This window comes from Sapajus apella, unplaced genomic scaffold (genome assembly GCF_009761245.1).
Source record: "Sapajus apella isolate SASKATOON/1434 unplaced genomic scaffold, GSC_monkey_1.0 scaffold41, whole genome shotgun sequence".
Taxonomy (NCBI): domain Eukaryota; kingdom Metazoa; phylum Chordata; class Mammalia; order Primates; family Cebidae; genus Sapajus; species Sapajus apella.
In genome coordinates this window covers 1,351,915-1,367,611 of record NW_022436981.1, presented here as the reverse complement: position 1 = coordinate 1,367,611, position 15,697 = coordinate 1,351,915, and the positions used below count along the sequence as shown (strand labels likewise).

At 55.0% G+C, this 15,697-nt stretch overlaps 1 protein-coding gene across 3 annotated transcripts in view; it reads right to left on the bottom strand.

Moving 5' to 3' along the window:
- Nucleotides 1–3,204: 3,204 nt before the first annotated feature.
- Nucleotides 3,205–15,697, bottom strand: part of TTBK1 (tau tubulin kinase 1) — a 45,087-nt gene continuing 32,594 nt past the window's right edge. For 2 of the 3 annotated variants that reach the window (XM_032299475.1, XM_032299473.1), the window contains exons 14-15: nt 7,154–8,745; nt 3,205–6,492 (exon numbers count right to left, since the gene is read on the bottom strand). In XM_032299475.1, coding sequence (XP_032155366.1) covers nt 6,099–6,492; nt 7,154–8,745 — 1,986 coding nt within the window. In that variant the 3' untranslated portion in view covers nt 3,205–6,098. The remainder of the gene's footprint in view (nt 6,493–7,153; nt 8,746–15,697) is intronic. The other variant, XM_032299474.1, reaches the window with a different exon arrangement.

Genomic DNA, 15,697 nt, shown 5'->3' with positions numbered 1-15,697 from the left:
AAAAAAAAAAAAAAAAAAAAAAAAAAAAGCCATATTTCAGAATAGTAGGTATAATATGCTCTTTTTATTTATAATAAATATGTACATATAGACAGAAAAAGAGAAAGCTGTTAATTACAGACAGGAAAAAGAAGGCCTGACATGGAACACACCAAGCCATTTGCAAGAGTTACCTCTATGTGGTCAGCTTCGTGGATAGGAAGGGAGCTTTTATTTTATATGCCTTTGTATTTGTCTTTTTACTATAAGTAGGTCCTGCTTTTGACAGTTTAAACAAGAAGGAAGGTTGAAATCACATGGAGATTACACTGAAGGCTGATGAATCAGGGCCTAGAGCATGCTGGCATCCACGCCAAAGGAAAGAGGGTCCCAGGGAGCCATGATGTTTCTGGAATGTCGGGGGGTGGCCTTTTTGGAGGGAGAGCAGGACTTTGCAAGCTTGGGCCTTTTTACCTTGGATCTCAAGCAAGCCCAGGACTCTGGCCTGGAACCAAAGTTGTTTATACATTGACGAGGTGAAAGATTTACACCGAGTGAACCTAGGGTTCAAAATTCACAAGCTCCTGCCGTATGTACACCAGAACAAAGCCCCCTTTCCATCCAGCTCTCCTGCCCCGCAGCAGCCAGACACCTCTCACTCATCTCACCCCTTTTCCACACGCAAAATTGTACATTATATGCACGATTCTTTTTTCTTATTCTTTGTCTTGGAGACTGGTCCATAGCATATACTACACAAAGAGACACCTCCTTCATTTACTTAGTTTTTTTAGAGACAGGGGTCTCGCTATGTTGCCCAGGCTGGACTCAAACTCCTAGGCTTAAGCAATCCTCCTACCTCAGCCTCCCAAGTGGCTAGACTACAGACACACCGCAGCATTCAGCTAGCCTCCTTCATTTTAGAGTCTCACAGTACTCCGTGGTGGGGGCCCCATCTTATGGGTGGGCCATGCTCTACTGAGCAGCCCCAAGTGGGCACTTAGATTTCTTCTGAACTTTTATAGGTTCACCGTCTCTTATCCAAACGGTTGGGGTCAGAAGTACATACATGTGTGGTTGACCTTTGAACAACACAGGTTTGAACTGCACTGGTCTGCTGAGAAACTGATTCTTCTCAATAAAAGTTACATGTTTTGTACCTGCCTCTCCTGCTCCCCTTCCATCTCCTCCACCCCTTCCACCTCTGTCACCCCTGAGACAGCAAGACCAACCCCTCCTCTTCCTCCTCCTCAGCCTGATCAATATGAAGACAGTGAGGATGAAGACCTTTATGATAATCCCTTCCACTTCATAATATATTTTCTCTTCTTCATGGTTTTCTTAATAATATTTTTTTCCCTACCTTATTGTAAGAATACAGTATATAACATATAAAAAACATATAAAATATGTGTTAATCCACTGTTTATTATTGGTAAGGCTTCTGGCTGACAGTAGGCTATTAATGAAGTTTTGAGGGAATCAAAAGCTGTATGTGGATTTTCAACAGCAAGAGGGTCAGTGCCCCAACCCCTGTGTTGTTCAAGGGTCAACTATATATGTATTCAAAAAGGTAATTCGGCACATATTCCATATATTATAAAATACCCTAATGGTGGGCCAGGTGCGGTGGCTCACACCTGTAATCCCAGTACTTTGGGAGGCCAAGGCGGGCAGATCACCTGAGGTCAGGAGTTCAAGACCAGCCTGGCCAAAATGGTAAAACCCCATCTCTACTAAAAATACAAAAATTAGCTGGACGTGGTGGCAGGCGCCTGTAACCTCAGCTACTGGGGAGGCTGAGGCAGAAGAATCTCTTGAACTTGGGAGGCGGAGGTTGTAGTGAGCTGAGACCGTACCACTGTACTCCAGTCTGGGCAAGAAGAATGAAACTCTATTTCAAAAAAATATAAAATATAATAGCCTGATGGGACCTACCCCATCATCAAACACATTAATATTTCTACTGCAAACATGGATGATAAGTGGAATTAATAAAAATTACAAATGGTCTCATCAGTTTTTTTTTTTTTTAATAACAAATGAGCATGTGCCAATCTAATGGGAGAAATCCCAGTTTTCAGAACTTTCTGGGTTTCACAAGTGCAGATGAGGCTTCCTAGAGCTATACAAAGAATACTGCAGGGTGAATAACTTTGGGCACACGTAATTTTGCAAGTATGTGAGTATATCCATAGGATATAGTTCTAAAGTGGAGAAGCTGGGTCACAAGCTATGCTTATTTGTGATTTTGATAGATTTTTTTCATAATAATTACCTTGCCTATGAACTGCTATACTGCATGGTTTTCCAAACACCCACTTTTGTCTGTTAGCTTTGGGGTAATGAAAATTATTTCTCGAGAATGGGAAGGAGGAAGAGAAGCTGATTAAAGGGTGCAGGCAGGGTGTGGTGGCTCACCACTGTACTCCCAGCACATTGGGAGGTCAAGGCAGGCCGATCACATGAGGTCAGGAGTTCAAAACTAGCCTGGCCAACATAGGGAAACCCTGTTTCTAGTGAAAATACAAAAATTAGCCAGGCATGGTGGCACACATCTGTAATCCCAGCTACTCAGGAGGCTGAAGCACAAGAATCTCTTGAACCTGGGAGACAGAAATTATAGTGAGCCAAGATTACACCACTGTACTCTGGCCTGGGCAACAGAATAAGACTCTGTGTCAAAAAAAAATTATATATATATATATATATATATACATATATATGTATAGTAAAGGGTATACACATACAGTGAGATAGAAGGAATAAATTCAATGTTCAAAAGCAGAGTAAGGTGATTATATTTAACCAAAATGTATTGTACTTGGGTAATGGATGCTGTAAACATCCTGGCTTGGTCACTACACATTATATACATGTAACAAAATTTCTCATGTACTTCAGCAATTTGTACAAACAATTAAAAAAATTCTTCCTCCTGATCTCTGCAGAAAACCAGACTTAGAGTTTCTAGCCCAAGTGTCCAGAGGGCTGTGAGAGCACATGTTTTGCAGTCAGAGGGACAGCAGGACAGTCCCCATCCTCCTGTGTGACCCTGAGCAAGTTACCTGTGTCTGTCCTGAGCTTTCATTTCCTCCCCTGCCTCCAGGACAGTCCCTCACACTTGCCCACCATGCTGTGCTCTACTCTTCTGCCCAGCCTCCAGCCCCAAGAGCTGGGTTTTGCCTGCCCTCCCGCAGGGAAGAAGAGTCCAGGCCAACAGAGAAACGTCCACAGGCTTTTTAATGGTGTGATGGCTACTTCCCTTCCGAGACCCGATCTAATCATTGACAGCGGCTTCCAGGGTGTTGGGGCGGGATGGACAGGCGCAGGATGGGCAGAGGCCATGCAATGACTGGGAAGGGGATGGGGAGGGGTGTTACATTCTGTTTGGCATGTAAACATTCTTAGGTGGCTTCCCGAGGGAGGGGAAGGGCAACTCCCTGCTCCCCACGCCATGCCCACCAGGGCTGGTCCCTGGAGTTGAGAAGACTGGGCAAGCCAGGCCCCTGTGAGGAGCTGGGGAATGGGGAGCCTGGGGCACAGCCCCCCGCCCCCACTGTGCCCCTTTCGTGCATGGTGCGGTGGGGAGGGAAGGCATGTGTCTGGGTGAGCAGACCCTGCATCTGACTCAGTGACATAGGTTGTTGTGATGGGGAAGTGCTGAGGGAGGTGGTGTGATGCTTTTACAGAGAAAGGGCTCAGGACCTGGAGGCCTGGTGGAGAGAATGAATGCTCAGGGGGAGGAGGCTGCAGCTGGGGTTGGGGGCACCGGGAGATGTGGCTTCCTCTGCCCTGGATCCTTCCCGGGGAGAGGCACAGAGGCAGTCCCCTAGGTGACTCCCTCCCCATTGTCCCGCTTTCCCTCCCCTATCTCGCCTGGTGACACCGGTGACATTCAGTGACTCAGAGGCCTGAGGTCAGTTGGGAGCCCTAGGGAGGTCTGGAATCACAAGGGCAGACTGGGTTTTGCCTCTCTGCCAGCTCCAGTGCTGAGTGAAGTTGGGGGTAGAATGGACCTGGGGCTCTCTCAGGCCCCCCTCTTCCTCCCAGCTACAAACCAGGGTGTTGTTGGTCCTGGGGCAGAGGTGAGGCTGGGGGCCCTACATTCACGGTTCGGTTGGTGGCAAGGAGCAGGCCCAGGGCCTGGGCACCAGGAGTCATGCCCTGGTCCCCACCTGGCACGAGCTGATTGTCATTCGGAGAAGCTCTAGGTGGGAGGCAGTGGCCCCTCCTCCATCCCCTCTGCTGGACTCAGAGGGCAGTAGAGGGTCTTGGGAGGGCCTCAAGTTGACAAGAAGGGCTCTGTCCGGAGAAGTTTCCTGAGTGTTCTGGGAGCTTCTGCATCAGCGTGGGGTGGATGTCAAAGGCTGTCCACCCAGGAGTCCTCCCCTCAGCTGGTCTGCAGAGAAGCCACCACCCCGGCCTGGAAGTGGCTGCCCAAGCTGCTGACTCTTCATGAGGGGGAGGCTGCTTTCAAGGTCAGCTGCCTCGTGGGCATCCTTCCGGGTGATGGTGGCTGGATGCAGCCAGACTGCTGGGGCACACTAAGGCCTTTCTTCCTCTTTCCCTGGATGCCTTGGCTTGCTCTCTGTGACTCAGGGAAGGACAGAGAGCCTAGGCCAGGGGACAGAGGCTATGGGGCCTGTCCAGATAGGCAGGGCTGGCTGTCCCATCTGCAGCCGGTGTGCTGCTTGCCCCAGACGTAGGCAGTTGAGGCTCATGATGAAGTGGGGTGAGCTATGCAGGAGCCAGAACCCAGGAAGAGTCCCCATATCCATTCCTGGAGCAGAGCAGCTGCACGGGCTGGAGTCGAGGCAAGAGGGAACAGGCTGAAGAGTGAGCTGAGGGAAGAGTGGGCGTGGGCTGGGGACCCATTACTCAAGCATACAATCTGGAAGGTAGAAGGGCCTTTCTGCCTCCAGGTGCCAGCTGTCTGTTGGTCAGTCTGCCTCTGTTCTCTCTGCCCACTTCGGGAGACAATGCCTGAGCCAGCCCTCCCTCCCTCCCACAGGCGGGAGGACAGGGAGGGTGACACCACTAGAACTGAGTCCCCAAATCTCCAAAAGGCCAGTGCAAAGATGGTAACCAACCACTCTCCACCTGCACTGAACTCATGAAAGAGCAGGTTGGCTGGAACTGCAGTAGGCAGGAGTGAGGTTAGATGACAGGAAGGAATTCCTGATATGGGGGTCCTGAGCACTAGATCAGGGGAACAGGGGAGGGAGTAAAACTTTGTTAAAGCCCCCTCCAACTTCCCACTGGGAAATACTTGCCCAGGAAGGCAGCCCACACACTTCCTGTGGTTCCCACAGAGGCTCCACCCAAATTTAGGAGGCAAGAGGTTTCTGCACCCCAAAGGTGCAGGGGAGCACATTGCCCCCCCGCCCCAGCGGAATCACCTGCCCACCAATCTCCAAAATCACTTGCCCACTGCCTCCCACCGAGGTGTCCAGGATGGAGCCAACTTTGGGGCAGGTCAGACCTGCCCCCTCACACCTGAGTAGACTGATGTTCCCTGGGTCCCCAACCCCAGCCTGGCAGTCCAGAGGCCGTCCCTGGCCGCAATGGCTCTCAGGAGACTGTGGGGCTGGACCCTCGCCGGGAGGCTGAAGCCTCCACTTCTGGAATTTGATGCTGCTTCTCTGAATGCGTAGGGGGACTTTGGCTGGAAAGGGGTCGGAGGAGGGCAAGGCGCCGCAGGAGGTGTAGGCAGAGGTTGCTGGGGGAGCATGGAGAGCAGCCTAGGCCTGGTGGGCAAACGAACCGGGTGTCCCCAGAAGTGGAGTCCTCGAAAAGTGGCTGAGCCTTCCCGGGGCGGCGGAGAGACTGATGTGAGGCTGGCCGGCCTGACAGGCGGCAGGAGGATGAGAGGACACGGGGCGAGGAAGGGGAGGCGGACTCTCCCCGTGGCGCGGTGCCGCGTCCCCCACCTGCCCTGAGGGCTGGCAGGGCGCTGCGTGTGCTCGCGCGCGTCCTCGCGGGTGCAGGCGGAAAGCTGGGGCCGCGGGTAGTGCGCGTCGGGCGCGTAAGGCTGTGCTGGGAGCTGCTCCAGTGTGGCCGGCTGCGGGTGGGGGGCCGGGGTGAGGGTGGGGGGCCGCGGGGAGCCGCGGGCGTCATTATCTGGCCCCAGCCCGGCCCTCTGCGCCTGCTGCCCGGCCTTTGGTTGCTGCGCGCTGAGCCTGGAGTTTCCCTCTGGGTCCTTTCTTGGAGCCCCCGGGGGAAGGGATGCCATCAGGCTGGGCCCGGGCGGGCGGGATGCCCCGGGGCTGGGGGACCCCGGGCCGGACCTGGTGCGAGGGGGAGGGGCTCTCTCTGCGGGACAGGGACTGGCTCCGGGGGGACGCGCTGGGATTGCGCGCAGACGCGGATGTGGGAAGGCCTGGGCTGCGCGGGGCGGGGGGCCTGGCTCCAGCTTGGGCTCGCCCTGGGCCCAGGCCACGGCCAGGAGGTTGTTTGGGGCGGAGGTCAGCAGCAGTGGCCGACCCTGGGGGCTTCTGCAACTGGAGCCTGCTTGAGAGCAGAAGAGGGTAAAGAAACAAAACAAGGAGAAATATTTCAGAATCCTCCTGAGCACTGAGCACTAGAGTCCTGCCTCCTCAAGAGCTGAGACTGAGACCATGGCACAGATGGGTAAACTGAGGCCTGGCTCTCTGCCCTCTAGGCAGGACCACAAGGAGCCACATGCTCCCAGGCTGCTGCTGGAAGAACCTGCTGCTGGCTTTCTTTGAGGTCCTCATTTCACCTTTAAAATTCTCATGGATTTTGCATTCTAATCTAGAATATACCTATGTTTATATTAATACAAAATGTTTTCTCCCAAGGAGTTTTCAAAGCTCTGGGCTTTATCTTTTGGCTTCCAATGCCCCATGGCACACCAGAGGCTGGCTGTGTGTGGACCCATCGGCCCCCATCAGCTTTTTCCAAGCCTGGCCTCTCCAGCACCCCCTCCACACGTACTCACTGAAGCCACTGCCCTGAGCCCAGTGACAGGGCTGGAACCCAAATCAGAGTGAGGTGAGGCAGAGCACAGTTGGAAGGTGCTGGACAGGAGGTGTCACTGAGGGTCCCTCCTGATCTTCCCTAGCCCCTGACCTTGGTTCTGGAGAAGCCCCTGCTGGTGGAGGCCTGTGGTCACCCTCTGCCCACCCTGGGGCTGACAGCGGTTTCTCACCTGCTGGTGTTGGCTGTGTCCGACGCTGGGGCCGCGCCTTGGGATCTGCTGGGGGGCTGCTGGGCTGCAGCAGGCATGGGCATGCGGAGGCTGATGGGGCGGGGAATCCGGCTCCGGGTGGCGGCTGCCCGCCCGGCCTTCCTGGGCAAGGCCGCTGCTGGCTCAGAGGCAGGCGTGTCCTCCTCGGACCCCGTGCCTGAGAGCGTCTCGGAGGCACGGCGCTGCTCCTCACTGGAAGAGGAGGAGGCCCCCGAGGCCAGCCGCAACAGCAGGCGGCCCTGCCTCTTCTCCATCACCAGCCGCGCCAGGTCCTGCTGCGGCCGGGCTCGCTTGCTCCACCGCTCTTTGGCCGACAGCGAGCCTGAGGGCTCCGAGCCCGTGTCCTCCTCAGACAGCAGGACGGGGATACGGCTCCTGGGGTGGGAGCCTGCTATAGCATGGCGTCTAGGGGAGATGGTGGCCACTTTCTCAGGGCTTGGTTCCAGCGGGGACACCGGGGCTGGCCTGTCTGCAAGGGCCAGGCCGTTGGGCAGTGAGTTTGTGGCCAACTCTGAGGGCGTTTCCTCAGGGGGCGCAGACAGGGCACAGCCCTCTATCTCGGCCCCATCCAGCCCTGACAGGGCAAGGCCGTTCTCCAAGGGTGCTGGGGTCCCCTCCTCAGCAGCACCTCCATCAGAGGCCAGCTCCAGACCCAGCTCGCCCCCAGCGCTGAACTCCTCAGGCCGAGAGGCTTGTCCACTGGAAGACATGACATTGAGGTGGGTTTTTTCCGCAATGTGCACAAAGGTCCTCTCAACTTTGGTGAAGGGTGAGGAGGTGACTGCCACACCCCCGGACCCTGTGGTCACTGTCCCCGCCCCCAGTCCTGCCCCAGGCCCTGGAGGCTTGGGCTCAGACTTGAGGACGGAGGACAGGGTGCCTGGCTCAGATACGTCCAGCTGGCTGCCTGTGGGCTGGGGCCGCTCGTGCTGAGGAGTGAGGGCAGCCAGGGTGCCCAGGTCGGGGTCAGGAGCCAGTTCGGCAGTGACAGGCGACTTCTTCATGTCGCCAGGAGAGACAAGCACCAGGGTTTTGGAGCCCTCCTCAGGCTCCAGGTCCCCATCGGCCACGGAGGCCCGGCCCCTGGACTCCTTCTGATCATCGGCCAGCAGCGTAGATGGGGCGCCCTCCTGGCTCCGGTCAGTGCTTCTCTCACTCCCCTCACTGCTGGAGCCACTTCGAGGCCCCAGCACCTCCCCCAAGGCCACTGCCACCTCAGCGGCCTCTTCCTCCTCTTCCTCCTCGTCCTCCTCCTCTTCGTCGTCCTCCTCCTCTTCTTCCTCTTCTTCTTCCTCATCGTCTTCTTCCTCTTCCTCCTCTTCCTCCTCCTCCTCCTCTTCCTCCTTCCCATTAGCCTGAGGCTGAACGGGAGCCAGTGGGACCTGGGGGGTGCTGAGCAGCATGTGCGAGAAGCCCACCCTCCGGACCCTGTTGAGCAGCCGAGCCCGTTCTCGGTAATCGGAAAGGTCTCTCTTGAAGTCCTGGTAGGGCAGACTCAGAGGCACAGCTCGTGGGAGGCCATTTACCTCAAACGGGGGCGCCACGGAGAACACCTGCAAGGGCACACACAGGGACCCTCTGAAGTCACCCACCCTCCTGGGCCCAGGAAAACTTCAATTGTACCCAGGAGCTAGGAGACCCACAGGCCCGGTTCATCTACCAGACTGTGAGCTCCAGATAGGCAGCCGCAGGCACTGGGTTTTTGTTGTTCACTGCTCTGTCCTTAGGGCCTAGAATGGTCTCTGGCACCTAGTGAGTGCTCAGCAAGCCTCTGATGAATGATTGTGTCCACACTCTAGGTCCCTGAAGTCCCAGGCCCTGACCCTGGTGGCCTTTCTGCCTCCCGGCCTCTCCATGTCCCCAGCCCCTCTCCTCACCATGTGTATCCTACACCTAAGCCAGGAACAGTAACAGGAAATGAAAACTGGGAGGCACCAGGACCACCATGCAGATGGGCCCTTCCTTTCACAGAGAAAGCCAGGCCCAGAGACGGGCAGCAAGTGTCTGCACCACCTCCCGATGGCCTGTGCCGGGGCTGGCTCCTGGATCCCTCAGTCCCACCTCAGGGTGTGCAGTTTCTCTGTGGCCAGAGAGCTGGCTGTCCAGGGCCACCAGATCCTGTGCTGGACAAGGACAAAGGTGGGGTTGTCCTCTACCCTTAAAAGTGCAGCCTGGGCCCCTGGAGCTGCAATCCACCCTCTCAGCCAGGAATTTGTCCAACCCTCGACAGGTATGCTTAAGCTCCATTCCGGTTTCCTCTTCAGAGCTTTGTGTAGCGCCCTTGGCAGTGTGATGGCAAACCTGTTCTTGGTTTTCTAGGCTCTTGCCATGTCTCCCTTAGCCTCCTTCCTTCCAGACTAGAAAGGCCTAACCACCTTGTCAGGAACTTGGCTCCTTCTCTAGCTCCACCCTGTTGAATACACAGACATCCCCAGGCACCCTCAATGTCCGGGGCCTATCAGGGCTGACACAGCTTTGTTCCATGGTGGGACAGTGCTGACGATGTCCAGCACTTTGCTAGCATTTTCAAGCACACTGGGCTTCTGTCTTCCTGAGCTAGCAGAACGCAGCCCATCCAGACCAGAGGCTCCAGGGATATCCTGCCTGCACACCTTCCTGCCCACTCACGCTGCCAAGGAGTCCTGCCAAGCATCATTCTTAAACCTTTCTGTGTCTGCTACCTCAGGCCCACGAGCATAGTCTTGTCCTGCCTAGTGGTTCCCCAGCTACTGAGCTGCTCTCTCCATACTGTACGGCCTGAGTGACCTTCCTGAACCTTAATCTAATTCCATCTGTGTCTGCTTCAAATCTGCTGTGGCCGCCACAGTCCTTAGGAGAGAGTTCAGATCTTTTTTTTTTTTTTTTTTTTTTTTGAGACAGAGTACTGCTCTGTTGCCCAGGCTGGAGTGCAGTGGCATGATCTTGGCTCACTGCCGCCTCTGCCTCCCAGGTTCAAGTGATTCTCCTGCTCAGCCTTCCTAGTAGCTGGGATTACAGTCACGCATCACTACACTCGGCTAATTGTTTTGTATTTTTAGTGGAGATGGGGTTTTGCCATGTTGACCAGGCTGGTCTCAAACTCCTGACCCCAGGTGATCCACCCACTTCGGCTTCCCAGAGCACTGGGATGACAGGCTTGAGACACCACACCCGGCCTGAGACAGTTCAGATCTTTGACTTGGCCCATGAATCCCCCACCCCACTCTGTGATCTGGCTCCTAACAGCTGCTCTGGCCTTACTTACTGCAACACCCTTGGTCCCCTGCCCCCGCCTATGCTCCACCCATTCCGATGCTTCCGGAAGTTCCCTAAGCTCATCAGACGTTCCCTAAGTGCATCTTCTATCTCACACTTTGCCCAGCAGTTTCCTCCACCTGGGAGTCCCTCTTACCCCTTCTCTTTACATGATAACTTCCTACTCTTCCTCCAAGACCAGTTCAAACAGCTCCTCATCTTAACAAAGAAGAGACAAAGCCTTCCTGTCAACTTTCCTGTCCCCCCACCGAGCAGCTTTACTTACTCCCCCTTTTCTACTTGTTTTCCACATCCTTTCGTGAGAGACTCTCCCACCTATTATTCTACATGCAGGTATTTATAGGGTCCTCTCTCCTGATACACAGAGATCCCTGAGGGTTTCTTCATTCACTCCTTCAAGAAGTGGTCTTTGAATGTCTCTTGTCCCGGTCACCATGTTACAGTCTAAGAATCTATGGATCAAGTATTGAACAAAATAGACATGGTTTTTTATTTTCTCTATATCAGGAAACGAAGTGGGGATATGCACATTCCACAAAGGTTGTGATCATAAATGAGGTCATATAAGCAAAGGCATATAGCAGTTGCTCAACAAATGTTAGCTCTCTTTCGCCCCTACCTCCCACCTCCTGCTCTGGTCACCTTGGTTTGGAGGTCATTGGCCTCCTCCCCAACCCCAGAAAAGACTGGATGCCACACCTACGGGGAATTGGGTGTGGGAAAAGAAGGGAGCTCTGCCAGCTGAGGCCTCCATGCAAATAGCACAAAGGCTGGTGGAGGGGAAGGCAGAGACCCCCAAGGCTGAGAATCTGTCCAGGGCTGTGGCTGCTCCCCTTCCCAACTGCGATGATCTTCCCTGCAATCAGACCATCAGTGAGGCTATGGTGGGGGTGACGCAAGAAGATAGCTTCAGATTCCAACGGGACCCCAGCAACGCTGTTTGAGCCAGGGAAAGTTTCTAAGAAAGCTCCCTACCTAGCTCAAACAGGGTTGCTAGGGTCCTCTCAGCCTGGGCAACATGGCAAAACCCTGTCTCCAGTAAAAATACAAAAATTAGTTGGGCATGGTTGTGTGCAACTGTGGTCCCAGCTACTCGGGAGGATGAGGTGGGAGGATCTCTTGAGCCCAAGAGATCAAGGCTGCAGTGAGCTAAGATCGCGCCACTGCACCCCAGCCTGGGCGACAGAGAGACGCTGTCTCAAAAAACACAACAACAACAACAACAACAACAAAACGAACTCACTTTTGTCCTCTCCACATCTAGGCTGGAAGTGTCCAGAGAATTTTCTTTTTCTACACAATATTCGTTCTTATTAATCCATTCATTCATTTAGCAAACACTAAGTACTAACTCTGCCAGGCCTTGCTCCTGGACACTTTGCTCATCATCAACGTTGCGGCTAGAGAAAATGGCTGGGCAGAGGTGGAGGAGCTGCTGTAAGCTCCCGGGTGAGTGGGGACCATGGGGTGGGTGGGTGCTGGCACTGAGAGTCAGGGACAGGCAGGCAGACAGAGAGCTCTGAGCATGTTTCTCTCCCAACCACCTTTGAACTCACCCAGCTGGCAGCAGACACATCCTGCCCAGTAGGGATGGCCTTTAACTCCACCGGGCCACCCATTCTCCACAGAACCTTTGCCCATTGTCCCTGTCTAATCCCTGACACCTTGGTTAGAGACACTCTTTCCTTTGCTCTCTGACCAGGCCCTGAATCTCTCTGAAAAGTCCCCATATAAAGGCTGGGATCCCTTCCAACACACACACACACACACACACACACACACAGAGTGTTCACATTGGATGGTTGTAGGTGGAACCCTTTCTCCTTCTGCCTCAAAGGCCTCCCTTCCTATTACCTGGGAGAGAGGAGGAATGAGAACTGGAAATCAATGATCAGTCATAAAACCAGACTGGGAAACTGAGGCACAGAGAGGGACATGGACTTGGGTATTGGCCCAGGTTGTGAAGCACATCCACCAGGGTGGCCCAGGACCCGAAACCCTTTCCAGTGTCTCCCACTCAGTCCCATGTGGGGAGACCTGGAACCCTCTGCCTTTTGGGAGGAAGAGCCCTTCATGTCGGAGTGAGGACAACTTTGCCCTAAGGATCACTGCCACCCCCAAACTAACCTAGGCATGCTGGGTTTTCGGTTTCAAAGTCCCTCTGCGGTTCCCTCATCTGCCTCTGGGCTGGGGAGGGACAGAGCCTGGGCTCAAGTTCATCACTCCTCAGAATAGCCTGACCTTCTCCCTGCCTCTCCTGGATGCACAGCGAGTTCTTCATTCATTTGCCTGTTTGATCTTGAGTTCATTCACTCAGCCAGTGATCCACAGACACCTTCAGTGTGTCTGGCCCTTTAACTGTCTGAAAAGTTCACACCTTCTTTCTCCCTTCTCAGGGCAGCAACCTTTATGATTCTAATCTGCTTATTGTGGTTCCCAGGCCTGGCTTGACACAGCATTGTCCAGAGTTGCTTTTTAAAAATGCACAGCCCTGGGTCCTACCCCCAGATTCTATAGGTCAGAGGTGAGGCCCAGAAATCTGGCTGTTTTAAGCTCCTTAGTAATTCCAAGTTCAGCTGAAGGCATATATGGTAAGGTTTGGGCCATGGAGCCAGGAAGAGGACAGGCCAATTAAACTGAGACCCTCGGAGAGAATGGAAGCCCCAGCCCTTCCCCCCAATCCACGGAGCCCCATCTAGAGGGCTAGGCCCTACCAGCTCCAGAGCCCAGCTCAAGTCCATGTTTACTCCAGTAAAGAGGAAAAGTGAATGGAGAGGATGGGCCTGACTCTGATCTTCAATTGCCACCAGCAAAACAGGGCTCTCATGGCCTTGGGGAAAGTTCTCTGACATGACACTGGGGACGGGGCTCCACATGGCCCCATCCTTAATCCCCACACAGGGTGCACGGAGCCACTCCTGCCTGGACCACAGCCAAGCCCAGACTTCAGGCACTGCACCCTGGCCCACGGTCTGGAGGTGAAGAAGCAGGGCTGAGCAGGGATGAGTGGCAAAAGCAGGAGGGTGAGCCCTAACACCCCACTCGTCCCATGCTGAGGTGGGGAGCTTGTGCCTCTCACAGCAGCTCCTCCTCCTCTCTCAGAAACTGCCTGGTGCATGCCTCCCACATCCTCTCCTCCACTAGGAAGGAACCACTCCCCACGCCCCTGTCCACCTGCCAGGAGATGAGATGTGCCCGGCATCACCTCTGTCAGCTCCGCAGCTCAGTACCACCTTTCCCAGATCCTCCACCTCCAATTGTCTGTCTGCATCACCACTCTCCAAGCATCTCTGCCAGGCCAAGAGCCCTCCCTCCACCCCACCCCACACCCAGGAGTGCCAGGGAAGGGGAAGGTGGCAGAAGGGGTAAGTTGACGCGGGAACGTGGCCACCTACCCTGGGTCTATGCAGAACTGCACGCACTTGACCCGGCATCTCAGTGTCCCCAAACCACCCCTGCCTGCCTCAGGCCAAGGAGCTGACAATCTGTGGGGGGCATCTTCTAAATGCCCTAGGGCTTCAGGAATGCAGCTGTAGCTTGCCCTTCTGCCTTCCTGTTTGACAGTGTGCCGGGATGGGGTGGGGGGTGGGGGACCTTCCTCTTTTACTTTGTCCTCCTCACCTTAACCCTCTCTCTGCAGTCTTAGAAGTCTGCCATTTTTCCTTCTTAGTGGCCCACTGCTCTCGCTGACCAAGTTCTCCTTCAACCCACATTCCATCCCTGCACCCCCCACCCCAGGTTCTCACAGTCCATGCTTGGCAGTCTCATCGTCCTTCCTTGGCAGGCCACTCCCACCCTGGCACCCCCAAGGCCAGGGCTGCCTCTCCCATATCTCTCAGATCACCCATTGTAGCAGAGGGGCAGGGGGAGGCTCCTCAGTGCAGTGTCCTCTCACAGGCCTCTGGCATCCTAGCTTCCCAGCCCTACCACACACTTGATCTCAAAAGCCTGATCCGGCTGGGTGCAGTGGCTCACAGCTGTAATCCCAGCACTTTGGGAGGCCAAGGCGGTGAATCAGGAGGTCAGGGGATTAAGGCGATCCTAGCCAACATGGTGAAACCCTGTCTCTACTAAAAATACAAAACTTTGCTGGATGTGGTGGCGAGCGCCTATAGTCCCAGCTACTGAGGCAGGAGAATCCCTTGAACCCAGAAGGTGGAGGTTGCAGTGAGCCGAGACTGCACCACTGCACTCCAGCCTGGCCACAGAGAGTGAGTCCATCTCAAAAAAAAAGAAAGAAAAAAAAAGCCTGATCCCATAGAGAACTGATAACCGGGCCTGGTGGGCCCAGTCCCCTACTTCCACACCTCCTCCATCCCCACCCGGAAGTTAGCAATTTGGAGTTGAGCCCCAGAGCCCAGAGTCCACTCACCCCTTCCCTTCCCACCTGCTCCGTGAAAGGAGACTGCCAGCAGGGCGAGGGTTACTCAAGTCCAACTAGGCCCAAACCTCTGGGATGCCCTCCTCATCCAGCTGCCCCGCTAAGGTGTGGACAAACTCATCCACTGACCCCAACTTGCCCACTCCTCAGTCCCGAAGTCAGCAACAGTCTAGCCCAGCCCTGCCCTCTGCCCAGCCGGGGGGCCTCAGAGACTGGGTCTACATTGAGGGCTGGGAAAGGAAGGGGGAGGGTGAAAGAAAGCAGGCGGAGGCGCAGGTTCCTGGAAGGCGTCTTTAATCAGGATTTGGTAGTACACAAGCTCTCCGGATTGTCTGCATTAACATACAGGGACTTAAAAAGGCACAAGATCCCTCGCACAGCGACGCGTGACGGAGGGGCGCCCCCTCCCCGCCCGTGCGCGGCCGTGTGCGTGTGGGTGCGTGTCCGTGTCCCACCCCCGTGGCGGCGCCGCGCGTGTGCGTGTCGGTTTCAAGTGCTGGATTTGTACAGTACTCGCAGTCTAGGGGCGGGGGACTCAGTGCATGCTTTTCTATCCGGGCCTGGGGCCACCCCCCCGACGCCGCTATGTACACTAAGGAGGACGCACCCCGGAGAGAGAGAGGAAGAAAAAAAGCGTCCCATCTTCGTGTGCGTGTGTGCGCGTGTGTGTGCGTGTGTGTGTGAGTGTGTGTGTGTGTGTGTGTGTGTGTGTGTGTGGTTTTGAGTTTTTCGTGCATGCTTCCGCTGGCCAGGGTCGGGGAATAGTGCAAGCGTATAATACAGTATTATTGCGGTACAAAAGGGGGGTCGAGAGAGGGACTTACCATGGGAGGGGAAGGCTCAGGAATAAACCGACTGGGACTCAGGAC